The 27,969-nt window shown below is 47.7% G+C and overlaps 1 protein-coding gene across 1 annotated transcript; it reads right to left on the minus strand.

The window, feature by feature from the left end:
• On the minus strand, positions 1-27,602 carry si:dkey-112e17.1 (uncharacterized). The gene is made up of 7 exons (XM_061261356.1): positions 27,465-27,602; positions 11,578-12,533; positions 8,428-8,479; positions 7,252-7,387; positions 5,502-5,659; positions 1,761-2,006; positions 1-1,263 (listed from the first exon to the last, which is right to left on the minus strand). Exons 1-7 carry the CDS (start codon positions 27,552-27,554, stop codon positions 547-549), a joined length of 2,355 nt encoding a protein of 784 aa, XP_061117340.1. The 5' UTR covers positions 27,555-27,602; the 3' UTR covers positions 1-546.
• Positions 27,603-27,969: the final 367 nt, after the last annotated feature.

Raw genomic sequence — 27,969 nt, forward strand, 5'->3', positions numbered from 1 at the left:
TTAAAAACATTTTTTCACATTTTTATTTTTATTTCGATGAAAAAGAGCAACCGAACCACAACCCATCCACCAGCAGAGAGAAGCCATTCTGTGGCCAGTTTGGGACAGACTTCAAATGTTCTTCTCCAAAGGAATGAGCTGGCTTGAACTGAACTTTTTCCCATTGAAGTGTCACAACCGATCGGTGAGATGCTCCAAATAAGTGCTTAAGTGTCAGAGCAGCAAACGTGTTAATCGTGGCTTTTGAACACAAACAGGCATACATACATATTTATAGAGTATATGATTTGTAGAAATGTTTGCTTATAAAACGTTTTGACGGTGAGTGGGTCTTAAAAAAACAAACAAAAAAAAACAGTTGGGGAAAGGCTCTTCTCCAGTTCCAAGTATTCATCTTTTAACCCAAAACCCACATCTTCATAAATACAATAATTTCATTTTTTAAGACTAGGAATCAAAAGGTATTCTGTTGGTTGTATATTCCTTTACATTATATAAGTTGGCTTAAAAAAAAAAAGGTCTCTTCTTTGTCCAATGGCAGGGCAGTCACATCTCTTTGCCCACCACAACGATCGGCACTGTTGATTGGCTGAGAGCGGAAGGCTTGATCTGGTTGGCAGTACTGTGCACCAGGGCGGACTTTAGCTCCCGGACCTCGGCGTCCATGGGCGAATGGGATTGGCTGTCTGCGGAGGGGGCGTGGCTTCCCCAGGGCCTGCGGTCTGAGCGTGCTCGTGGGAGTAGAGCACCGTTGGTGGGGCGGGGGCTGGGGCCGGACCCTGGGTTAGGGCTGCGTGCCCTGGCCTGAGTCTTACCGCCGTAGGGGTCCGGGGTGAGGCCGTTGGGGATAGACGCCCGCGGCTGGCCCAGGTGATCCGCCATCACCAGCGGTTGGCGGTCCTCCTCCTCGTGGATGGCGAACACGGGCACGCTGACGTGGTCCCCCTCCCCGGGGAACTCCCACTGCTTCCCCCCGGCCTGGGGGTCCCCCTGGGGGCCGGGCTCCGTGGACGGGGCCTGGCACGGAGGCGGGGGCCCCTGGCAGTGAGGCTGCGGCCCCTGGCTGAAGCAGGGCGCGGTGAAGCGTGAACGCCGCAGGTTGCCCGCGGAGTTCAGCCGCCGCTGCCTCTGCGCCGCCTGGGTGAGCGGGTACGAGGCCGCGCTGCACGACGAGTCCGACTGGTTACCTGTCTCCAGGTGAGTGTCCGAGAAGATCTTACGGGGGCCGTCGCTCTGGAAACCTGCCCCTGAACCAGCCGGAGCCTGGCAGCACAAAACGGGCGGAAACGTTACAGCTGCACTTCATTTTGTTGGTTGAAAACCTAAAGCTCATTGCCATCAGTTCACTCAAATTCTGTTAATGCTGGTAAAATGAAATGAGGGCATTGCTTGGTTGTAAACTGTAATGTCAAGTACATGCATAGGGGATCTGTGGCAGGGAGACGTTAATAGATCTGCTGTGTGTAAGGGATCTGTGACAGGAGTTCAATATCTGTTAAGTATAGGGGATCTGTGGCAGGGAAACACAGTTGTAGATTATCTGCTATGTGTAGTGCATTGGTCACCAACCCTGTTCCTGGAGATCTATAGGTTTTCACCCCTACCTAACAAAGCACGCCTCATTCAACAGCTTCAGATCTCATTGAGCTGCTAATCGGTAGAGTCAGGTGTGCCAATTTAGGGTTGGAGTGAACACCTTCAGGACGGTAGATCTCCAGGAACAGGGTTGGTGGCCCCTGGTGTGGAGGATCTTGACTCACGCTGTCCACCAGCTTGGTGAAGGGGCTGGTGGAGTTCCAGCTCCTCCACGTCCTCTGAAGCTGCGGCAGGGGGGGCAGGAGGTCCTGAAACGTGCGCACGCTCCACGCCCGCGGTCTGGCACTGCTGGCCCCGCCTCCCGGTCCACCCTGCCCCCCCACAGAGAGGTCGCCGGCCGAGTCGGGGGACAGCCAATCACAGCCCGGCCCGGGACCCGTGTCACTGTGTCTGAGGAACCGTTCCCTATGCTGGGGGGGATAAGGAAACAGATTTATATTACATATTATTTATTATTGTTGTTATGTAAACATACATCCTCACTTAGTTTTTGTAAACATCAGTAATTATTCATTGGCATTACAATTTACATTCCTGTAGCCTTTGGCAATGTCTACTTGTATATTTCCTGCCAATAAAGCAAAGTAGAATTAGAGAGAGGGAGGCATTTTGAAATATTGCGCTACATTTAATCTAAATCGGGTAGTGGGGTACCCAACTGCAGTCATGGGGCTATCGCTAGGACTGGGTCTGGGACCGCCATATTCAATGGACATGCACACAAAAGTGTGTAAATGTAAGAACTATATACGCACTAGAAAGCAAATCTTATTTGATGGAACACAGTTTGATAAATATGTTCATTAAATAGGAATACAACTCATCATGTCCAAAAGTGACATTACAAATAATAATTCAAAAAAAAGTAGCACACTGATACTTTAAAAGCAATAATGACTGCCGACCGTAACAAATGCCATAATATTTGCCCAAAAGCTAGATAGTCGATAGTAGTCTTTTTTATATATATATATCAACTGGTCTCAGATCTCTCTCCAGGGCTAGTCCAAATCGTTCTTAAACACTGTAACTATCGTTCTGCTTTCAGCAGCCGAAGGGGCCCGTCGTTCTGCACATTTTTCACCTTATAATCTTAGAGCGTATGTAATCTTTTCCATCTCCAGGTCTCCCTCCCACATTATTTTACCACTCCCCGCGTGTAAGTGGGTCTCTTTAAAGCCAATTCTGGGTCATAGCTATTTTGCGAAGTAGCAAATGATAGTTGGTGTAGGTGTCGTTTTTTCCCCCTTTCTTTTTTATGGAGGCACTTTTATAGTTTCCGGACTCCGGCTTGTGTTTCGTGCCGTGCCGTGCTCTGACATGAACCTGCGCAGTCCGCGGTCCCCGAAGTTGGCTAACTGGAAACATATTTAACACGGGAGGTGATCTGAACCTCTGGCTTAATTTCCTCTGGGTTTCAGGAGAGTAGGTCATGTGACTATTTGAAGTGTGCCTGCTGGTTTTCCGAGGGGAAATAAAGGGTAGCTTTTGGCTTGAATTGACAGCTTCCGAACTAATTATTATGTAAGATTTAAAAAGATTACCCGAAAGAAAGGGCTGTTATTAACACTGTGGCGTAAGCGCTCTTTGAAGTGGTTTGAATAGCTGCTGATCGGTCGATTTTACATAGTGTACTCCCACTGAAGTGCATCTGGCAAAGTAGCAGTTATTTTCCCTTTCTGTTTGCAAAATAGCCGCGCACAACTTCCTGTGGTATCAATTTCAGCGTTTCCATGACACCTCGGCACTGTTTGGCAAACAAACGTCTGAATGACGTCTGAGTAACATAAAAGGCGATGATAAATAATCCATCTGGGAACTTTTCTCAACAAGAATGGCTCCAAATCCAATACAAATATATTATATTTTTATCAAAAACTTCTGCACTTTATTTCTATTTGGTGGATGATTGCCATTATAAACCAGCATGCCTATTATTTTGGCATGTTAAGGTACTGTGGTACTGTGAGTGCTGCCCCCTATGGGCCAGATGAAATAATTAGCGCATTGCATTGCATCACACACAGAGGAAGTGGATACAATCAGCAGGCTAACCAAGGCTAACCCACCTCACTGCACAGAAATGGTCTGTCCACAGCTGAAGTCTAGCTGGTGCAGACTGTAGAGTAGAGCAGTTGGCTAATTGTGAATGGCTATTCAAAATGAGTTATTAAAAATTGAAGACGGAATATACGATTATGATTAATCGGAATCATTCAGCCCCTCACATCCATTCCTTGCAAAAATTTCGAGATGGTCCACCCAGAAAAAGAAAACAAATGTCAAAAACAAAATAAAGAAAAAAACTGCATATTTTGGCCCCATGAAGGAAGTTCTCTCACAGATGCTTTTGTCTCTTTCTAGCGCTCTCCACAAGTGCGGAAGCCCCGATGACAGGAGGGCACATCAGGTGAACGGCGATCAGCGGCGCAATAAGTGGCGGCCATTTTGGATCCAGCCCGTGTGGCGCTGGGTGGTCGTGAACGGGCCGTAATGAGACGGGGGCAGGTGTGCCAGCTCGGGAGGCGCTGCTAGGCGACCCGAAAATCCCATCGCTGTCAAAACACGCTGGCACGGGCTGAAGCAGTGCATTGAGCTGAGCGAGTGGTCATCAGCCGCGGGGCTCAGGCACGTACCCCGCCAAACCCCCCGTTACTCAGCTGTTAATCGCGCCCATTCCCATCACAAAGCGCCAGATAATCCTCACAAAGAATCGCTCACAGCTCTCCTCGTCTAGACAAGATTTAGGGTTGGGGTTTACAATGAACTTCTCCGTACGACCACAAAAGCCCCACACACACAATAGAGACTTGTTGTGAGAGAGAGAGGGAGAGGGAGAGGGAGAGAGAAAGATAGAGAGAAGAAAGAGAGAAGAGAGAGAGAACATAAATGCCCCAGATGTGAATGAAAGCCTTTCTCTCAAACTGAACTTTTCTGGACCCCAATTCTACAAAAGCAACAAAACAATAATTCAAAGGAATTTTATCAAATGTATCCCTTTTTTCTTGTGGAGAAACAGTCCCAGCATAGCCTACTTGAGAGGGAGCGTTTATAACAGGGTTTTGGTGTGTGTGTGTTTGGTGGGGGGGGATGTGTTGTGTGCCACACACCGTCAAATTTGGGAAGCTGGCCGCACTGATAATATGTTCATTAGCTAGGAACCTTCCGGAAAGCCTGCCAGCTCATTCTGCCAGAGGCTCCCGCTGATGCCAAACTCTCGCCTACAAGAAGCCTGAGAGGAGGAATAAATATAAAATAAAAGATGCTGGGCTTCAGACATCTTACCCACGGGCCCACTGTCATTACACTCCCACACCTCCTCGAGGCTGAATGGCATGGGTGCATTACACCCTCCTAAGACCTGGCTATTAATCTCGGTCCCCTTTAGGGGACGTGACATTTCAGTTATTTATCTGACGCTTTTATCCAAAAGGACTTACATTTGATTAGACGAAGCAAGGGCCAAGCCCCCCTGGAGGAATGTGGGGTGAAAGGGGCCTTGCTGAAGGGCTCAACAGCTGCACTGATATTATTGTGGCCACACTGGGGCTTGAACCACCAACGCTTTAGGGTCTATCGCGAGTATGGATGAAGGATCAGGTTTCTACTGTACGTGGCCTAACCTAGCGCTGCCCAACCCTGTTCCTGGAGTGAAAACCTACAGGACGGTAGATCTCCAGGAACAGGGTTGGGCAGCCCTTGGGATCACCAACATACCAAGTTGTGATTAATGAAAGTGCAATGGTCGTGCCATCATACCCTGGCTATAGGTAATCCTTTGTCACTGAAATTAACATGTGGAAGGGAAGGTCGAATAAGGATTTTTTGGGGGAAATATCAGATAGATGGGAGAAGATAGACTGGGAATGGGAGGGGGGTGGGCTCCGCAGGAGGGGGGTACTGACCGTGTAGGGGCAGAAGGGCAGGCGTGTGCTCGTACTGGGGGGTCCCGACGAAATCACAAACACCTCATCTGTCCCGAGGTCCAGCTCCATCAGTCCGTCAGGCGACAGCTCCAGCTCGGAATTCTGGGAAATATCCGGCCCGCCACCGTTGGGGGAACCTGGGGGTGGGGGGAGGGAGAAACACCCTGAGGGTCATATCACTTCCCATGATATTTACTTCCCACGCCCAGCTTTACGCCATTACTGCAGCCGAACACTATTATCTGCCAGTTACGCATTGTGAAATGGGGGTAATTAGCCTGCGTGTAAGGCATGAGATGACATGTTGTTTACATGGAGGTTAAAAGGCATGACCTGTAAAGCTGACCGGCAGTTCAACCCTGCGATAGGCTACACCAGTCCTCACACGGCACAGATTTGGACTACTCAGGGATAATCATAAATGTTACCACACAAGCAAAGCCGCTTCTTCACCGACCAGCCTAAACCCCTGCAAATTAAGTGCAAGGGCCTTTTAACCTCTACTGACCCAGGGGGTCAAAAACTTCAAAACCTTAACTGAAGAAAGGTTTATATTTAAAGAAAGTTTTCATACCCCCCCGTAAAGTACCTTAAAGGACCATCACAGGTTCAAAAAGCACCGTTCCATCAGAAATGTCTAGTCTAGTAATCTTCAACCCTGGTCCTGGAGAGCTACAGGGTCTGCTGGTTTTCATTGTTACTCTGCACTTACTCAGTTAGAGCAGTCGATTACACAATTAACTCACCTCACCTGATTAACTAGGTCTCAACAGCTTGCTGATTTTTGGAGAAAACAAATACCAGCAGACCCGGCAGCTCTCCAGAAGCAGGGTTGCAGACCGCTGGTCTATCCATTGCCTGACTGTTTCCATATATAAATACTCTGATAACACTATGCTTTGTTTTGTCAGTATTGAATTCTGGGATGGATCTGCTGTGAGTAAATGTGAAGCGATTGAGGACGGGCCCCGCTAAGTGGGAAACGACATCTGAAAACAGCCTCCCCCCAAGTCCCATCCGCATCCTAATTCCACATCATAATAGATCAATTACTTCCCCATGATGAGAAATACAATTAAATCCTTGTATTGCGCTTTTGCCAGTCTTTTTTGTTGACGGCGCGCTCGGACTGTGGGTCCCCATGTCTACTCATTGGGTGCCCCATTGTTCATGGCACCTTTCAAAAACCAAAACAAAAGAAAAAAGAAAAAGGCAAATGAAATGTCGGAGAAAGTAGGTCATTTTAAATTGGGCGCGGGCCACATGACGAGGGGGGTGAGAAGGTCCATAGAATTTGTGTGTGGGGCGGCCTCACGCCTGACACCTGAAGCAGGGGTGGGCAGCTCCTGTCCTGGCGGGCCGATGTATATGCCAGATTTTACCCTGGCTGAATCAGCTAATCACCATATGCACCGTGACCGATTCACTCGTGAATTACACCACAATAAAATGCTGCAAGACGAGAACATTTATCAGCTGCTCTAAATGACAGATCATGTAAATGATTGGGCTAATTAAATCCAGAAATCCCTGAAATCCAGAAATCCCCGAAATCCAGAAATCCCCCCCTCCCCATCCCTTTCCTGAACTCCACAACTTCTGAAGACCAGAACAACCATTATGAAATGTAAACATTCAGTTTCGGAGCAAATGAAAGCCCTGCTCGTGATGTGATGGGGTGGACTCAGGGGGGCCAGGGAATCAGTGGGGGGGCATGAGGGGGGCCCACCTGAGTGTGACTGGCCCAGGACCGGGGTGAACACCTGGTCCTCTTCGTTGGTGGGCACCTCCAGGCCTGGGTGATTGGGCGGCACCAGCTGCAGTTCGCTCACGTCACCCCCCTGGCTGGGCACCCCCTCCTGGAGCTGAACAGGCCAGAGCAGGCTCATTTAGCAACCCCCCCCCCTACCACCACGCTTTCACACCTCAAACCCATTCACGAGCTTGCCCTAAATCACCTCCATTTTACACACACTCCAACATGGGGACCAACTGGGAGGTCAAGGGAGGAAATGGGGTTGGGTCACAAGTTGATACTCACAAAAAAACTTCATATATATGATGAACTTTCCACTGGCAGTCAAATAAGTGAGCACCGTACTAGTTACAATGGAAATGTAGTTGATATACAGCATGATCTGTACATTTCAATTCCATATAATCCATGTTTGAACTTTAATAAGGTTTAATGCAGATGATTTATTTGCTCGTTAACTGGGTCGTGTTCTCTGAAAGGCCCCGTGGCTTTTAACGACTGAGGTGACCCCAAAGCAGTGTCATTAAATGCCTTCTTAAATGATTACAGCTCGGCTCAACGTGGTACAGAACTTTCATTAGAGCTGTCAAAATAAAACCTTTTTAGTTCATCTGGCACCATTCTGGAGAGTTGGAGGAAAGGCCAAATCTGAACAGGTCTGTTTTTAAGGGGCCATTAATTTTTTTTCTGTTATTTCTGAATTTCCCATGGCTGGACACACTGCTGTGTTTTCTGACACTGTGGCTTTGATGAAGGTCAGTATATGATTGCGTGTTGTCAGTGTGATGAGGGAAGCATTGTTGCCTCGTCCCACTTATCTTTTTATGGAGTCCAAGACCACGTTAGCGAAAGCTAATGCCGCCTAACAGCAAATGTGCAGACATCTGTTCCCCGCTATTTGGTGGAAAACAGATGTCAAAATGTTTGTGGAGAGGGCTAGACTGCTCCTCTCATGTGTGGGGCAGACTCTTTGATGGAGCGGGTGTTTTAAGTTTGAGGCTGTGTGGAATAAATTGGGCAGCCACATTCCGAGGTATTTGTTTGCAGGGGCATGAGGATATGAAGGCAAGTCTCCTTGATCCGCACAGAGTTACAAAACCTGAGGAGGAATGTCGGAGTTATTTTGATGGAGGTGTGTTTTTTTCTTACCTCTGAGCTATTGGAGGAGCTGGTGCTGGCTTTCTTGACGCATAGTTTAGGTCTGCAATACAAAAGGACCCACAGTAGCTTGGTGATTTGTTTTTTAAATTGTTTACCATGTTTCGCCACAATTTGTGCAGAATTTTAGAACAAAATTCAACCACTTTCCGTCAGATGCATACATTCAGCACAGCCTAGCTGAGGTGTTGGAGTAGTCACAGTGATGGTGTGGTGAACAGCAGCGATACAGAATGTAATACAATCCTTTGGGGGTTAAAAGCATTTCTCTGGGTAAGGAGTAAACTAAGTGGCTTGTTTTCAGTCGGCGAGTGCTTCACAGGGCGATGTTTACATGCGTACCAGGCAGAGCTTTTCTCGCACAGCCAAACTGAACTTCTCACTTGCTTCCCAGATGAATACCTTAGGTGCTCTCGGCGTTAGTGTGTGGTCCTCTGCCCAGATTTAACGAGCTTTACTGACATAAGGAGATAAAGAGGGTGTTTGAGGTCACGGCTAAACTCCAGTCATCAGGCCCCCCTGCTCCACAGCAGTCTGCAGTCTCCAATAAATCCCCTCTGTATCAATGAGTTGCGGACATTTTGTAGAACTGATTGTGCCAAGTTTAAATGAGCAAAACACCCCCACCCCAAGTCTGCCTGGTAATGGTATTTTGTTGGCAAGGCCAGGCAGGCGTATTGGGCTTTAGTTTCCCTGCTGCTGTAACTCTAGCATCTTTCTCAATCTTGTTGGCCGATTGGTTTAATCACCGTCTGGGTAAATGAATTAGTCATATCCTGTGTGCAATTTTAAAAAGGAAAAACAACACTGCTTAAACTTGCCTAGGGTAGTGCGTTGGTGTGTTTGTTTGTTTTTCATAACTGCGGTAGCTCCATCCTGAATGTGCACCGTTTACAGGTTGTGTGTTTTTATGTCGCGTGTTCTACCTGTGGACGTCTGTTGGGAAAGACTGGAGACACGAGCGTGCCGTTAGGTTTCCACAGAAGCGTTTCACCCACAGGAGAGTAAATAAGATGAGTAATGAGGCTACACGGTGAGGCTCAGCGGCTCAGAAGAGATGATGTACCGCTCATCTCTCCCTGTCAAACATTCAGTCCCACATCGGCCCACACCAGACACTGTAGTGCTCCCTTCCCAACAGCTTACCGACAGTACATCTCTCAATACACTGAGAGAGAGACAGGGAGACACAGAGAGAAATATAAAGAAAGACAGAAACATGGAGAGATAGATTGAAAGTTAGAGATAGAGAGAAATAGAAAGAGAAAGAATCATAACATTCTGCTGCCTGACTCAAGTCAGAGCCAGTAAATAGATTTCTTTCCCCCCAGTCAGCCTTATTCCCCCTCTTTCTCCAATCCCTACTCTTTTTCCCCATTCCTATTTACTGGCAAAAAGGCAGCAATCTGGTAGCAATATGGCGGAATGGTGTGGGTCCCTGATTGGTTCTTTTTGCCAAAAACATGCCCCCCCCCCCACTTCCCACCCCCCCAGGTCACCACTACAGAGAACACCACAATCCATTTAAGATTATTCCTCCACCATATATTATTCAAGTAAATATATAACGGTCTCCTGATATGTTAATGTTTGTTCTGCTCCCCTTAATTAGCCGTTGGGTCTGTTCCAACCGTCTGTTTTGAATATCCCCTTTTCATAAAACCGAATTTAGCAACATGGCAACTGTAAACAACAGCCAAACAGCCGGCCTGTTGAAAAGGGAAAGTAATAACATGCTTCAATCTAATTCTTGGCCGGCTCGACGGGACCGTTATTTGGTTTATTCCTTCTTTGTAAAGTAATACTTTTCAGCAACTGTGTTATTCATCTTCTTCCAAAAATCAATCTCATGTATTACACAAAGGCCATGAAAATACAAATCCACCCTTTCTTCCAAGTCCCCATATAACAAATTGCGTAAAAAAAGATGTTTTCTTTTGGGGTGTGGGGGTTTGATGCTGGAGTTATTGAACCTCCAGGCAGATCGGAGCAGAACATTCCGATAAATGTCTCATTTGTGTACAGCACTCCGGGCGGGATTGGGTTTCAAACTCCCGATCCGATAGAATCGTCCCGTGTTAGTGTTGGGAATTCTCCCCGCAGGACTGAAAGGGGAACAGCTTGTAAACTGCACCCCTTTGATGTTCAATAGGAGAAACGTAGCGCAATCACAATAGCATCTCAGCGGGACAGTGCGAGGCTGGCGGGGGGTTCTATCACTCCGCCTTCTTCTCCTTTCTTTTCTGTTCGCTCACTTTTGTGCAACTGCTTTTTATGATTATTATTTTTTATTTTTTTTGTCTGCGGGAATTGATTCCAGGTGCTGCACCTCGAGCAAGCCCCTTCTTTCAATGGCGCACAGAACATCAAGGTGGAAGAGTGAAACCCTGTCTGTCTCTCTATCTCTCTCCCTCTTTCTTTCTCTCTCTCTCTCTCTCGCTCTCTCTCTCTCGGATCGGGGGAAGCAAACCTCCAGCTGAGTCAACAGCACTTCACAAGAGCCTGGAACACAAACTAGTGCGTATCAATATCTCATTCACTCTCAGCGCCCTTTGTGTGCCAGGATCAAAGACGGGAGAGCTCAGGCTGCTTTGACAGATAGGTAAGACCCAAGAGACGTAGAGCGGACAATAACAATGCCATTTTGCGCATGTGACATTCGAGACACATGTCAGTCTCTTCGGTCTTTGCTTGAATGCTTTGATTGGCTGCCGGGAGGAAGCATCCCATCCAATCACAGGGTGAGACACATTTGTGTAGGACATGGGTGGACATGTTTATGTCTCCACCCTTCAAATTAGCTTTACATGCTAATTAGCTTCACGTGCTAATCGGGACACAAAAACATTTAGTTCATCGAACATGAGCTTATGAATCACCCATCCATCCATTATCAAACCTGCATATTCCTGGTCAGGGGCGCAGGGGGGCTGGATCCCATCCCAGCATGCATTAGGTGAAAAGCAGCGATACACCCCGGACAGGTCACCAGTCCATCACAGGGCGTGCACACACCATTCACTCACACACTCATACCCACGGGCAATTTTGTCTCGGACAGTCGGACAGTTGGCGATCACCTCATCACTGTAAAGTGCTTCGAGTGTCTAGAAAAGCGTGTGAAAGTCTGGGGAGGGTTACCTGAAGATGACGCACAGAGCGCTGGTGAGCACCACGGCGAAGAGGGTGGCTCCGCAGACAGCGGCCAGCAGGGCGTCCATCTTGCCTGCGGCGGGCGGGGCCAGCAGCCGCTGGTCGGCCGGCTCGGTGCGGTTGTGGTAGCGGAACAGCAGGGCGAAGCCGCGGCCCCAGTGCGTGGTGGTGATGAGCTCCATGATGACCTCCACCATCTCGTCCTGCGAGCCGAAGGCCAGCGGCCCGCCCGTGGGCCGGTGCGACCCGCAGAAGCGCGTCGAGAAGGTGATGAGGTCGGAGATGTAGAGCACGTCGTGGGGGCAGGAGTCCGTCAGGGGCTGCTGGGTCTCCTCGGTGACCGTCTCCGTGGGCGACGGGGTCGGGGTGGGGTCGTGGTCCGGCCGGCTGGGGGTCACCGCCCTTGGGTCCCCTCGAAATGCCTGATGGGAAATTGAGTTTTTCTTCTCGGTGGGGGGCTGTGGGTATAACTGAGGTCGTGGGGAGCCTGGCACAGGGGGAGATTCGGCGATCCACTTGGCCGAGTTGGAGACTTTGGTCATCTCCATTTTGGTAGACTTCTCCTGCACCACCACCATCTGTTTGACCTCCTCCTTCTGCGGGGCCTGGGAGGCCTTTGGGCTGCCTCCCAGGGGAGACTGAAGGCCAGGGACTTTAGGGGGTGCCATGTAATCCCCGTCGATGGCGCCCCTCGGGGTTGGCGTGGAACTGTCCGGCACGGCCTCCTCCTCTTCCTCCTGCGGGCCGACAGGGGACCTGGCGACGATGTCGTGGCTCTCGAACACGTCGAAGTCCAGGATCTCCATGACCAGCCGGTAGCCCACGGGCACGAAGAACTGCCACACGCAGTGCGTGCCGGAGGAGTAGTTGTACGGGAACCCTGGCGACAGGATGAGGCCTCGGATGTCCACCACGTCCACCACCGCCCCGCAGTCAAAGTACACCTGCGGGCGGGACACAGATGCCATGCATCAGCGCCACAACACCTCCAGAGACCACAAGGCAAGGCGCGCTCACTGGAAACGGTTTGTACTGCAGTGTGGCCATAGCTACTCCAGACTTGTGTTCCGAGACGGAGAACTACAATTTTAAATGAACGTTCCATTGAGTTTACCACCACACAAATGGACGGGACTTTGGGCTAACAATGGGAGCTAACATCCCAGGGAAGCAGCTAAAGAGTAAGGACAAATTTGACATTAAAGTGTATTATAACCGCTAAATGATTGTGAACATCAAGAACACATTTGACACACTACTCATCTTATTCCCTGTGTCTCAGTTTAGGACCAATATTTTCTCAACTCAGTGGAGACACGCTCTACAGACCAGACCCATCTGTTCCCATCTCTCGCATTGGTCTGAGTTGATGCGATTGGTTAGAAGGAATTTGTTTTGGGCAGAAAAGTGGGAGGGCTCCTCTCTGAAGTGCACTCTATTTGGTCAGTGCATTGCTTTTGTCAGCTTATTAGCACAGAGCTATAAATACTCATAAATGGGGGACATTAAAAGTGCTAGCCTTGCCTGCTATAGGCCTAGCAGGCAAGGCTAACACTTTTAATGTCCCCCGTTTATGAGTATCATGCATTGACAGGCACAATTTTATCCATGTGATGCTGCTCATTTCAGCTAAGCAGACCGCTCCTAATACTTGCAGCTTTTTTTCGTGCACACAAGGCACGCATACTCACACACACACACATACACAAACACATACACACACACACACACACACACACACACACAAGTTCAAAATGATCACCAAGATGGACAATATCGCTTTGCGTGTGTGGTAATTATTGTGAGACTCTACCAAGCGAGCAGCCTCCAAACAATCCCCTCCTCTCCCCCTGGTGTAAACGCGTACCTCAGTAAGGCCGTCTCCCTGCTCCTGGGGGCCGCGGTCCGTCCCCCTGCTCCCGGGGGCCGTGGCTTCCCCCGACAGATGGCCAGCGCGGTTGTTCGGTCGCGGTATTTAAGATCACATTAGGCGTATTTACCACGCCGGACCAATGGCTCCATGAGTCAAGTCACAAGTGGCTTCAGTTTGGCACCCGCCATGACACGAGACAGCCCGTGTCAACACCACTGCGCTAGTATTATTAATTACTCCGCAAAATAGAGAATACAAAAAAATCACTGAAGTTCAGCTACCTAAAAGCGCCTCTTTTTTGGCTCGGGTACATGTCTGGGCTCAAAGGCCTGCGTTACATTACAATAATGTCATGCGTTTTACTTTGTGAAGGACAGGCCCGTTAAAACGTCTGCGGATCAAAAGCTCAGCTCCTGTGACCATGGGACGGGGACGGCGCTGTGGATGTGGAAATGAGAGGAAGCCGCAGCGGCAGCCTGTGATGTGGCCAGGCCGCGAACCGTTCCCCTAACGCATCGCACGCTTTCAGACGTCAGCTGGCTCCGTGAAATTGTCCTCTCGGCTGCAAATCAACAAAATCTGACCGGAGACATATTGCCTCCATCTCTGACTTTTTTTCATTTTGTTTTCAAAGCTTCGTTCGGGACGGGACCTTCTTATTTGATTCCAGACTTTGGCGAGATGTTTTATTCTCAATGATATTCACATGATCTTGCTGGGACTGCAGCCCTCTCTGATGACACATCACACACGCTACAGTGCAGCGAAAAGCAAATCTCCTTTTTTTTAAATACACACTTGCTTTTTGTTAATGCCACTGTATACAACTGTAGGTCATTTTGTAACGCTGTGTAGTACTTTATCCATAAGCAGCCAAGGCAGGTTCTAAAAAAGGTATAAAATTTAGGACATGTTTGAGTGTACAATTTCATCATCTCTGATTTCATGCTTGTTTAAAAAATGTATTAAAGCATTCATAGGGTTAGATATAATTTTAGTCGGTGGATATACTGTACATGGTGACTGCAAAGTCAAACATGAATACCATTCTGAAAGCCCTGTATCCTATAACCCTTTAAAAAGTTGATTTTTTTTTTTTTTTTTTTGGAATGTGTTTTCCCGTGTTCTAGAACTCTTTTCAGTTACCAATAGTGATCGTTACATCATTATAATGCTCAGTTACCCTTGCCATAAGGCTGACATAACGCTGTCATACACATGACATAGCAGCTGTAACAAGACGGCATAATGGTTGATGTCAGGTTATGTCAAATGGCATAAAACTGCCACACTTTTATCTGTAAATTTTATGAGCGCAACATCTGTCATAACATTTACCGATAAAAGCATGACAGTGTTATATCAGCCTTGTGGCGAGGGGTTCAAGTTAAGTGCTACCGAACATTCTCATGACAGATTTGTGATCTCACACAGGAAAGGGTTAAAAGACACACTTGTCAGGGTCTGTGTGTAGACAGGAGGGATGTCTTACACGTGCGCTGAATGGGTGTAAAACCATTTTTGGAAAGTGCCGGTGCCCTCTCATACTCACTCGCTCTCTCGCTCGCTCACTCTCTCGCTCGCTCACTCTCTCGCTCACTCTCTCGCTCACTCTCTCGCTCACTCTCTCAAGATCACATGCTCACACTCACACACGTGCACGTTTTCTTCAAAACAATGTGCGGTCGCTAGAATTCAGACTGCCTGAGAGGGGGTGTGCACTCTGCCTGAGAGGGGGTGCGCACTCTGCCTGAGAGGGGGTGCGCACTCTGCCTGAGAGGGGGTGCGCACTCTGCCTGAGAGGGGGTGCGCACTCTGCCTGAGAGGGGGTGCGCACTCTGCCTGAGAGGGGGTGCGCACTCTGCCTGAGAGGGGGTGTGCACTCTGCCTGAGAGGGGGTCTGCACTCTGCCTGAGAGGGGGTCTGCACTCTGCCTGAGAGGGGGTCTGCACTCTGCCTGAGAGGGGGTCTGCACTCTGCCTGAGAGGGGGTGTGCACTCCCTGAACTATTCACCCCCCTCCCCTCCCGCCGCGGCGCATCAAACGCCCTGCGCTTCGCCCGATCTGGCAACCCCGGGAGGTATTTGTGCAGATGCGCGGGGCGTAATGTTTTCCAGGTGTGTGGGGCACCTCGCCCCTCCCGGGCGCTAACGGGACGCAGATGTGCACCCCGCCATCGATGGTCCTGGGCCTGGCTCCGCCCTCCTCCCCTCTCCCTGCCCGACTGTGTTTATTAGCCTATTACCGTCAGCACTGGATTCAGACTGGCAACCCCGGTGCAGAGAAAGGGATGGGAGAAAGAGAGATGGAAGAGAGAGACCGAGAGATAGAGAAGGCGAGACAGAGAGATACTCGTAGCAGAATATGTTTCAGGCCGTCACAACCTGAGGGACAGTGAGTACCCACCCAGATAAAAGGTGCAATGTGTTACCAGACCTGTTCAACTTACAAATATTATAATTACAGTTCATATCTAGTCCTCCCGCCCTTCTTCTTCGCATGCCAATAAAGCATATTGAATGGTAATGAGCGAGAGAGAGAGAGAGAGAGAGAGAGAGAGAGAGAGAACAAAATGAAAAGGCCGGGGGGGGGGGGGTCTTGAAAACTGACCCTCTGGTCAAAGTGAGGCAGGGGTACTGACCCCAGAGGTCACCGCACAGGAAGTCCCCGTTTCCCCCGGCAACACCTCCGCACGTCACCGCGCGCATTCCTCACTCCTCGCACCGTTATTCCTGCAGTCTGAGAATTCCGGGTCGGGACTGCATTCCGCATCGTCAGTGACGGCACGGGAGCGCTTTCCGAGCGCCGTCGTCACCCTTTGGAAATCCCTCTAAAAACAGCCGGGGCTTTGACGCCCACGCAGCCCAGATGCGGGCAGGAAGGCAGCGGACCGAACGCGGGGCGGGGTGACGCACCCCCCGGGGTGGGAGGTCACACTTCTAGAACGGCGTGGGGCTGTTAAATTATGTCCGTGGTATGAAACGTGTGCTGTTCACCGAAGTCACTTTAAAGCTCCACGGTTTGGAGATAAATTATTCTCTCAGGTTACGACTACCTGATAAACAGGCACTGTCCCAGAAAGGAAATGGTATATAAAGTGTCCTGTGGACAGTAAATCACAGCTGTTTATGAGTGCAACCACATGTAAGTGTGCTGCTGGAAACACACTCTCACCTTTGTGTAACGTGTGTAACCATCATCTTTTTAACGTCCCGGTAAATTTGCCGTTTACAGCCGCTCCTCAATTTATGTTGAATCCAAGGGCAGAAAAATATAACACATGGTTGAAACCGTTATCGTTTTGGTGCTGGCACAGAGTTGTTCAAACAGTGATACCGTACAGTGCTGTGGTGTCAATTTAACCTTAGCTATGTGGCTAGGTTTTTTGGAAAGTTCTAAGTCAGTGTTCTAGAACTCCACTGTTTCCATTCACTGGTAGTGATTGTAACATCAGCATCAACCCTTTTAGGTGTATCACCACAAATATGTGGAGTGTTCTTAACTGAACATTCTAATGCTGATGTCACAATCACTTCTGGTAATTGAAAGCAATGGAGTTCTAGAATATTGACTTTGATTTTTGAGAAGAAAAAAAAATAACGAAACGCCATTGGCTGTGGCATTTATAATTTTTCAACCAATGAGCTTGAATTATTGTACAGCTATATGGTGTTTTGGTACAGAGTGCCGGCCCGTCAACTGCTGCATATTTAGAAACCCAAATTTAAGGACCATAAACACAGGCAGAGGGTGAGTCAACATGTCACTGAGTTCTTTTTTATTTTTATTTATTTTATGGTCTTGTAACAACGTTTTAACACAAAAATCTTACCTATCGTACCATTAAAACCCTGCAGTGTTATATAATTATTTCTGTATTTGGCATGCATCCTGTCACTACAGGCTATGTAGAAATGCACTCATCAAGGCTGGACAGCCCTAAGGGATGGTTGTGTCTGTTATGAGGGAAAAGCAAAGACCTCTGTTATCGAAGCACAGGGACGTTGAGCTGGCAGATGAGGAAGCGCCTGACATCTTCATCTAAGAAGAGGCAGCTCGGCCCTGTGAGGCAGGAAAGGGTCCTTTCATTCTTTACATTTTCATGACTGCGGTCATTTTTAGTCAAGAAGTAAGAAGATACAGGAGTTTGGATTGTATGCGTGAATGCGTGTGTGTGTGTGTGTGTGTGTGTGTGTGTGTGTGTGTGTGTGTGTATACATGCACTGTATGTGTGTGTGCATGCGCGTATGTGTGCGCATATTTGTGTGTTTCATGGCTGTTACTGGCCCCATGGTCTGGTATCAGATCCTGGCCGTGTCAGTGCTATCAGTGGTCAGCCTCCCTACACTGGCCTATACTGATGTGATTTTAAGCAGACCTCAGTCAAAGGTCAAATATGTAATAGTTTTGGATTCAAATAATTTTATACGCTTTACTGCGCTTGTCCAGTGTATTGTAACTCATGAAATACTCATAAGTGTGCAAAACCCACCTTCTGGTCCTCGTGTTTGGCTCAATAGCACCAGGCAAGATCAAATCCACCACAGAAAAGTATCTGAATCCAAGACAATTATGTATTTGACCCAGGTCCGCTCCCACAAGCAGAGCACGCAAACCGCAGAGAATGATTAATGACCAATCACCTGTCATGTCATCATGGGATTAATTCCCCATACTGCGGAGTTGAGTTATTCAACCGTCTCCATGACCTGGCGTGATATAATCCACCCAGATCAGGAAACGCAGTGTCTCACCCACAGAGAGTCACGCTATGTTAGCTATTTCAAGTAACACACCATATTCTATAGGTCATACAAACGACTGTCACTGCTGCCAAACATCATTATCCATTCAATGTATAAACCAGAGCATCCAAAAACTAATTGGAAACCTGCTTTGTAAATCAGGGGTTGCAGGTTCAAACAATGTGTGGAGCACAGTCATGTCAAGGTACTACACCCGCATCACTCCTATAAATATCTAGACAGCTAAATAGACGGTGTGTAAAAATGTACTGTTAAAGGTCCCATACTGTGGAAAATTACATTTCCCTTTCTATATGGATTATAAAGGAGTTGAAGGTGTTATAAAAACACTGTGAAAGTATCAAAACACAAAGACCCCAAATAAATCCACACTATCCGTATTTAAAAAATTGTACATTTAAAGGATATAAATTTGTGACATCACAACTATACTATAATTTGCATATGTCCGCCTTCAACACGGCCCACCTAGCTGGAAGAAATCCAAGCGTTTGGCACTGACGGTGTTCAGTTAGTTGCAGCTAGCCAGCCTATCAGAACAGAGGTTCATTTATATCAATGAGCCTTAAAGACGCAGTCATAAAACAACCTGTTCATGAGAGGCGCTGGAGAATGTAAAACAGGATAGAGATTGTTTTTGGTACTTAAAACCACTTTTGGATATCAGGACACTGGATAAAATAAAACACTGGAAATTGTACAGTATGGGACCTTTAAGTCTGCACCTCCTACTCTCTGTACAAGCCAAAATCGTAAAAACGCTCCGTGCCAAACCAGCTGGGGATCTGGAGCGATCCGGACTGCATGTGTGGAATACCCGGGCAGAGCAAGGAGAAAGGTCCTCCAAAACAAATAACATTTACATAGAAGAAGAATAACAAGCTCCTCTGAGTGAGGTCACGTTGTGCTGGCAGTGCAGAGCTCAGCCGTTTCCTTCACGTCTTTATGGCCGGATCCTGCTGTGTTGCATCACATTTTCTTTTGTTTTCAAACAACATTGTATTATTGTATCGTTAATTGTATTTCATTTTGTTATTTAGCTGACACTTTTATCCAAAGCGACTTACAGTCGATTATACTCAGTAGGGGACAGTCCCCCCTGGAGCAATGTGGGGTCAAGGGCCCAAAAGCTGCATGGATCTTATCATGGCTACACCGCGGCTTGAACCACCAACCTTCCGGGACCCAGTCATGTACCTTAGCCACTAGGATACTGGCTGGTTCTTGTACCCCATTGTGTAATTTCCAGCCATTTTAGCCATTGTACCGGAAGACCCTTGTGTTAGCGAGGCTGCCGACCTTCGCGCACAACCACGAGAATTTAGGTAGAACGGCAGAAATGACTACGAGGCTGACATTTGAACGGGTCAAATGGTGCCGTCAGCGTGTAATCGGATTTCGCCTTCGCACAGCGGTATTATGCAATATGCTATAGAACCAAGACAATAACCTCACCGTGGGCGGGGATCGGGGCTGTGAGCCGCAGCGCCCGGTCAGATGGGCCGACATGGCTCAGGCAGTAAGAGCAGTCGTCTGGCAGTCGGAGGGTTGCCGGTTCGATCCCCCGCCCGGGCTGTGTCGAAGTGTCCCTGAGCAAGACACCTAACCGCCAAATGCTCCTGACGAGCTGGTCGGCGCCTTGCATGGCAGCCAATCGCCATCGGTGTGTGAGTGTGTGTATGAATGGGTGAATGAGAAGCATCAATTGTACAGCGCTTTGGATAAAGGCGCTATATAAATGCCAACCATTAACCATTTCAGAGAGTGGAACTGTTCGCTCTGGTGAAGACTTGCTCCCCCACTCACCAATGGCCCAGGTAGGGTCCAAAATTAAATTAAATCCTTAAATTAAAGGAATTAAATCGCTCCTAAAATTATTCAAACACTTTCCTACATTTGACTAAGCTTGCCTTGGAATAATAATTCATAATTTATCCAAAGTCACTTACAGTTGATTAGACTAAATAGGGGACAATCCCCCCAAGGCAAATGAACTCAACAGCTGCATGGATCTTATCATGGCGTCAATGGGGATTGAACCACCAACTTTTCTCAGTCATGTACCTTAGCCGCCAGGCTACAGGCTGCCCCAGAACAACCAGATACCTCAGAGCACAGGAAAGTATTTTAAACAAATAGTTGAACCCTGGACTTAAATAATGCTCACTCAGTGAAACGTTTACTAATATAATGCTCTTATGTGTTTTCATGTGTGATGTACTCTTATGCTGTTGTCTTTGCCAAGTCTCCCTTGCAAAATAGATCTTGCATCTCAATAGGACTTCCAGGTTAAATAAAGGAGAAAAAATTAATAAATAATTGTCATTTTATACTCATTTTATACAGTGCTTTTCATGCAGTGTCACTCAAAGCACTTTCCAAAGAAGCACTGTAAACATCAGACACGATTCAAAGGCAGTTAAAGCACAGTTGCTCAACATAGTTAAATTCATAATCTATCAATATAAATGCATGATGACTTTGCCTAATAACTGTAATGCAAGTTTTTACAAACGCTGAATCGGGAGAGAACCTTTCCCCCCCTCCCCTCCCCTCCCCCCTCTGCTTGTACCTCCCCCCCCCCCCCATTCTTCATGCAATTTGGGGGTGAATATACCCTCCATTGCTGGGAGAACTGTGGCGTAATTATGATCGGGTCCCTCTGTTCTGCATGGTAGACTACACATGAATGGCCCCGTGCTGTATAAAGGAAGTGGGCCATTCTTATAATGCCAGGCTTCCAGTTCCGTTCCATCACGCGCATACGCTAGCCGGGCGCAGGACGCCCTTTCTCATGCTGTGAACAATGGGCCATGGGGGCACGAGTGCAGCACTCCTCGGCCCAACGGGCGATAGCATTTTAATGAAGTGATGCTAATAAGTATCTTCCAGCGCAAGTTTATGTAAGACCTCACAGGACCTTATACCCCAGTTTGGGTTTAAAGAGAAAAAAAAAAAAAAGTTGTAGGCTCAAGAACAATGCCCAGGACTGTTCTAGTTCTGGTCTCGTTTGTTTTGGTTCAGGATTTTAAGATGAAGGTCACAATTAAGAGCAAAATCGTCTTTTTTTTGTGTGGTTGTTTTGTTTTTGTTTTTTTGTTTTCACAGGCTTTGAAATATGCTGCCATTTTTTCAACTCCGCATTGCTATGGCGACGCACTGCAATTGGATGCGCTTGTTGTCGTAACCGTGACACTTCTAGCCAATCGTTTTTTAAGCGCTGATCCGTCGGTGTCCAGACAGAGATTTAACCAAGAGCGGTGAACAAAGTAGACATTTGGCAACAACATTAACCGAGTTTCAACACTGCCCTCTGTCAAAAGAAGGGCGGGTGGGGGGTGTGACCGTGTGGAAGGTGTAGTTTAGATGCTTTTTGTGTCTCTGTAGCAGGTTTGCGAGTTGTTACACGAGCTGACAACACCAGCGCGAAAGCCCTGTGACTGGGGGGAGTTACCACACACCCCCCTGACTCACTCATAAACAGCCCCACAGGGCCCCTAGAAGGGGGGCTGGGATCTTCGCTAGGCTGTTTGCTGCTTCTGCGGAGAGAGAGAGAGAGAGAGAGAGAGAGAAAGAGAGAGAAAGAGAAAGCGCGACCACTCTGCAGCCACCAAACCCTGTCAGCGGAGGAGATCTGAGGAAGGGTGTTTGACTGGACACCTTGCGGCCGGTCTGGCCCGGGCATCCAGAGCCAAATTCACCTGCCGTAGGTGAAGATTTATTCTTTCATGTTTTTTTTTTTTATCTGTGTGATCACGCTTGCACTTGTAACTTTATTTCCCTAGAGGGTTTTCAGCGCACTGGTTATGATCTGCAGCTTACTGTATGTTGCTCTGGATAAGAGCGTCTGCTAAATGACTGTAATGTAATGTAAGGATTGGAAAAGCTCCTCTGCTCCTTTAAGACGGAACGTGGATCCTGAACCCAACCAACAGGGCTACACAGGCCTGAGACACACGACCCCACGAGTTATCACATAACTGCCCCATGATGTCAGCCTCCGAACGCGCTCCGAGCGTGTAGCCTGTACCCACGGGTTCATCAGGGCCGGATTTACAAACAGCTGGCACCCCGCCACCATTCAGCCGGGGGAATCTTCCCCCCCGAAATCTCCCACCCCCAGTCCCTCCCTCCCCTCCCGACACCACTCGATTGGAGGAGGGCTGCATTCCCAAGGTTAATATGAGAGCGCATTATCACAGCCGTTTACACCTGGTCCCGGTCCGTGCCCGGGGTGTCCTGCAGTCAACTCGGAGTTTCTTTTACGGTGTTCCCCATCTTCCAGCAGAAAGTACCGGAACACTTGGGTGCTCTCTCGCCAGGAACACCCGATTGCCCAGTTGTAACACCCAGGTCTGAGCCCGTGGTGAGGTGGGTGGAGCTTGAAGATCAGCGTCACACTCTGAATGAACAGTTATCGTTCTGCCTTCCAGAGCTGCAGTTTTTTGGCAACAATTCTGTAAAGCAAAGATGCTTTCAAAACTAATTAAATATCCCCTTTCAGACTGCATCACTTGGGTAGTGGGTACACTGTCCTGCAGTTCTAGAAGAAAATCAGCCGGTAGGTTGTTCCATACATGTTGGAGAACTTGCCACAGTTTGGCTGTCTCGCTTGCTCCTCGCTCACCAGGTAATCCCAGACAGCCATGATCAAGTTTTTATCTGAAAGGTTTACTTTATGTCATTTTATTTTATGAAATACAAACATGTCTCTGTAACATTTAATTCTTTGGAAATGAATGTTTGTAAATCTAAAATTTGCTCTTCTACTGATACACTAATCCAGGAAACAGAAAATAAACATCCAAGACCAAATTTATATTTTTCAGAAATCCTGTGTGCCTGAGACTTTTGCACAGTACTGTAGGAGGACTTTGTGCTAGAGTCTGTGCTTCAGTTCCATAGCAGGATCTGATCGTTTCAGCTGGATGTTGTCCACATTTTAGCACGAGTGCGGTCCAGCTGAGTCACTTCTCTGCAGATGATTGGTCAGTAGTTGAGTGATGCAGGCTGCCCTGACTCCTGTCACATTGGTCCAGATGGGAGCTATGTCCTGTCACTCTCCCACAGACCGACAGGACAAGTCTCAACATGTACAAGCCCTCCCGTCTCAGTCAACAAACTGAGTGACCTTCCCCTAAATCAATTTCCCCATTAGAGCATACCTACACTTTCAATTTCCACAGAGAAGCCTTGCTTATTTAAGCACTTAAGCATTGCCTTGACGGTGTAGCACTGGAGCTGCACAAAATATGACTGGGACGACAGTTTCGTCTGACTCTTTTAGTACCCCCCCCCCCTTCTCTTTTTTCTTGACGTGAAGAATTCCAAGTTTGTTTATCATGTTCCCGAAAAAAATCAACTTGATACAAAAGGAGACAAAGCCATCATTTAGACTGCCCCCTCAGGCAGATAATCGCGGAGATAGCGCACCATACGCACACAGGGACCCAGGGCTGGGGACACTGACAATTCCATATACGCCCGTGCCTTTGTTGCCAGTTTCTAAGAGTCGCCCAGAGCCCCCCCCTGTATGAAAGGGCCCCAGTGTGGCCCATGAAAGCTCGTGGGATCACAGCTATCCCCATTTACCGTGGCACTGGTGGTTACTGACTGGTTACATATCGCTGAAATGTCACACAGAGAGAACCGTTAATTTCACTACTGCCTCTATGTACATGTGCGTGGATCATATATAACGAGGCTATGAGGTGGCATGGCATCCACACAGGAAATCTGCTATCCTGGTCTTGGCTGCTGCTTTTCTCCATTTACCTGTAGTTTTTAGTTGCTTTAAAATACGGAACTGTATTGTATTGGTGTATTGGAGCCGATAAAATACTCGCTTTCTGGTCCTCTTTGTTGGCTCAGTGGCACCAGACAAGGTCAGTCGAGTCCCTTGAAACCCTTACTGAGGTCAATTAACTGCATGATCAGTCTCTTTAATTGAGCAAAATAGCACCTGAGTACCATCAGGACCTTTCGGCCCTCCAGGACCACGTTTTGGGGACCCTCTGACCCACATTGATCCTAACAACATTTTTGGGCACTATTTAGGTACATAAAGTTGTACTGCTAGCCAGCAATATATAATTAATTTGTATCTTCTTTGCATGGAAAACATACTCATTTGTACCCAAAGAGAACATTACTGTGCTTGCAGGGTACATTTGGGAAATTTGATTCTTAAAAAACTAAAATGTACCTCCACTGTCACTTCATTTCTGTGAAGGTACTACACACACACTATGTAACCAGTGTATAATCCACTCGCATGGGCACCAAAAGAGTGAGCTCCACACCGCATTGCGTCCGGTGTGATTCCAGCCCCACGAATGCGTGCGTTTCTGCATCGCAGAGCGCAGAACACACCCCTCTACAGACGCCTCCCCGGACCGAGTTTTCGTTTGCGCGGGTGCCAAGCACAGGGTCATTAAAAGCCTGCCTTCTGAAGGAATCTGCTAATCACCTGTAAGTCCTGATCAGATTAGAGACGCCTTCCTACGTCTGATGGGAACTGGGAATAATTAACCGCAGAATGCCTTCCCCAGCACTTCCGCCTCCGAGCCATTCACAAAAACAGAGCCGGCTGCCAGCCACACACTCGCCGGATAAATACTTCAGCTCTTGTGTACCGCCGCAATCAAGGGGTCGTTGCCCTCGGAAACATTACTCATTTCAGCTCTACCTGTTCTCAGACACCAGTTTCCAGCAGTTTAATTGCGTGTCCTCGGCGGTGTGGAGGATCTGTTCGGAGGCCAATCAGGAGGCAGGTCTGCATCAGGCCGTTGTGCTTTCGCTACCTCCCAAAAGGGACTTCCCTGCGCATTCCAAAGAGTGTTTCTGATCAAGCGCACGGCCAGAGACGGCTGGCGTTTCAGGGACTGTCGTTTTTCGCCCGTAAGAGGCTTGGAGGCTCGGAGCACAAAGAACAGGAATTAAAGGGGGGTGGGGGGGGGGAGAGAAAAGAAAAAAAAAGCAACTGCCGCAAATACGGATCAGGACTGTGGCTTTTGTGTGTGTGTGTGTGTGTGTGTGTGTGTGTGTGTGTGTGTGTGTGTGAGTGGGTGTGTGTTTTCCTCTGCCATGTCCAATCAGGTCTCAGTGGAATGCTCCTGGTTGAAGAAGGGAAGGTTGGGATCGCAGGCGAACCAGACTGCTCATTCACCATGGAGATTGTGGGAAGCGTTTTGACGCTTTCCGACGAAACACTCAAGCATGTTCTGTCCCTGTGAATTTACTGATATACGCATTCTCAGATCTCACACCCTATCCAGCCGTCCCACTTGATTCCACATTCAACAGCCCTGGTTCAGAGTGACCCTTTTCCCTCATGTTCTCCCCCGCAGTTTGGCCCGGGGCCAGCACCAGCCTGAGCACCTACTCACCACTAATTACACTGACACCTGGCTGACTAGTGAGCCCATTCAAACGGTCCGCACGCAAAACAAGGGCAGGTTCACAGCAGGACAGGGGTACAATACCAGCCAAAGCAATGTTTGTGTGCAATATACACTCTCAGAAATAAAAGTATGAAAAGTGCCTAAAAAGGTACAAATGCTTGTCCCTGGGTGCATAAAATTGTACCCCTAGCCAGTAATATACACCTATTTTAAAAATTTACTCATGTATACCCAAAGAGAACATTACTCTACTTTCAGGGTACATTTGGGAAATTTGATCCTTGAAGAACAAAAACGTACCTTCACTGTCATTTCTGTGATTGTAGGATGACGTGTAGTATAAGAACTACAATAAAAGTGTCTGCTAAATGTGCTTCATGCTATGTAATGAAATTATTTCATCACTTTTTTTTTTTATGATTATAGTTTATACCTCCATGCTCTGGGAGGTGGACTTTTTTTTCTTAACAAAATATGCTTTTTGTATTTTTGCCCATCCCTGACCTGCAGGAATTTCCCCTCAAAGTGGGAGGAACAGTGGAGCGAGGGCCTGGAATGAGTGGGGGAGAGAGGTCAGAAGCAAACACATCTCCCCTGGCTGGCTGTGTGCGTGTTCATATACACCAGGGAGGGATACTCAAATGTGGCCCTGGGGGGCAGAAGTACTGCTGGTTTTCTTTTATACCGAATAATTAATTGGCCGTTACATTAATTGGTAATTCAATTAACACCACTGATTGGCCAGAGGTGTCCCAGGTTTAAATCAGTCCTGATTAGAGGGGAAGAATGAAACCAGCAGCAGTAGGTCTATCACTGGCCTCCACGGCCAGGTTTCCACCAGGGATGTTTGTCCATACAGGCTATATTAATCAGAGACGAGAAATTTGCCTGAACTGCCCAATATGTTTCTAGTTTGTGAATGGTCCACGCACTGGACACAAATCCCGTGCGAGCGGAAGGGGCGGCCCAGGGTACCACCCAAACGGTCTGAAAAACACCAGCGCACGCACGAGCCTCACCAATACGATCATTCGTTCAACAGGATTGTTTTTGTAGAGTTTCCCCTCGTCAGTTCGGTGTGACAAATGATCTGGTGCAAACGGACCGATACACAGCATAAAACATAGACTACTTGTGTTAAAAAAACAACAACACGTAACATATGTGTCGATCAAATAAGGCCACTTTCAAGGTAATGATAAAGCATCATTTTCGGTTGTTCGAGCACAGCAGAGTAAATAAATAGATAACGCAGTTATGTGGAGGTAATAATAAACTGACAAGTGTGACATGTCAAAGTCGGGATGCAGCAGGAATAGCCAACATTATGCTGGAAATGTTTTAGCCTCATAATGAGTACGCAAGCGTATTTTCAGTAAATCGCTGACTTGCCATTTCGTAGAAAATCCCTGCCGCATACATTAATCTACTTAGTAACTAACAAGAAACTCGCCAACTTTGAAACAAATGCGAGCAAAACAGCGTCATCTGGCTCTGGAGTTCGAGAAGGACGGAAAAGTGCTGCGCAATACGGTGCTCGTCGTTTGACAAGCGGTGCATGTGAGCACTGTTGTCAGTACTACCATACCCTAAGCATGCAGCAAATTCAATAAACATTGCAGTCAGAAACTCACTAAATGTTGTGCTACAACCAACGACAACAAAACTAGAGCGAGCACACACATTGTCTGACTCAGTTTGGGTGTAGACTGTAGTGTATCCGAAGTTTAGCAGACTGAACTAACAAGAGGTAAAAGGAAATCACTTGGCTTTTTCATGAAAATTGAGCGAAATTAAGTGAAGAAAAATATATATTCGCTGCCCATCACTTACTTTCTGTGTAGTGGCTCCCGTAACCCACAGAAGATACGCTGTCATGAAAACTTGTGCCCAGTTCGGGGTCTTTTGAACAATTTTCTCCATTTCTCCGTTTTCGGTGTTGCGCACAGGACCGTAACTCACTCCCGTCCTCAGTCCCCATTCACCTGAAACCCCGAGAACGCGCTTTCATAGGTCGTGGACCCGCACGCAAAAAGTGTGCGGCGGAGGCTGGGCCAAGCGCGTTCACCACTTTACTTCATCTGAGGAACGGCCACACAGAATGCAATCATTTCAAGCTGCGATTGTTTAGTTAAAGTTGTCTATTCAAAACGTGGGCACTTACCACTACAATGTGTGATTTGTTGGATTTTAACTCACTAGTCACAGGATTGACAGACATTTATTTTCAGATTCGATTCTTGAATTTACCTATACATTATGTTTGACAAACAACCCAGCATATTGATAGTTCCTCTTCTCATAGCGAGATGTAGCAGACGTTTGTTGTCTCTTGTAG

This window comes from Conger conger, chromosome 11, assembly GCF_963514075.1.
Source record: "Conger conger chromosome 11, fConCon1.1, whole genome shotgun sequence".
Classification (NCBI taxonomy): Eukaryota; Metazoa; Chordata; class Actinopteri; order Anguilliformes; family Congridae; genus Conger; species Conger conger.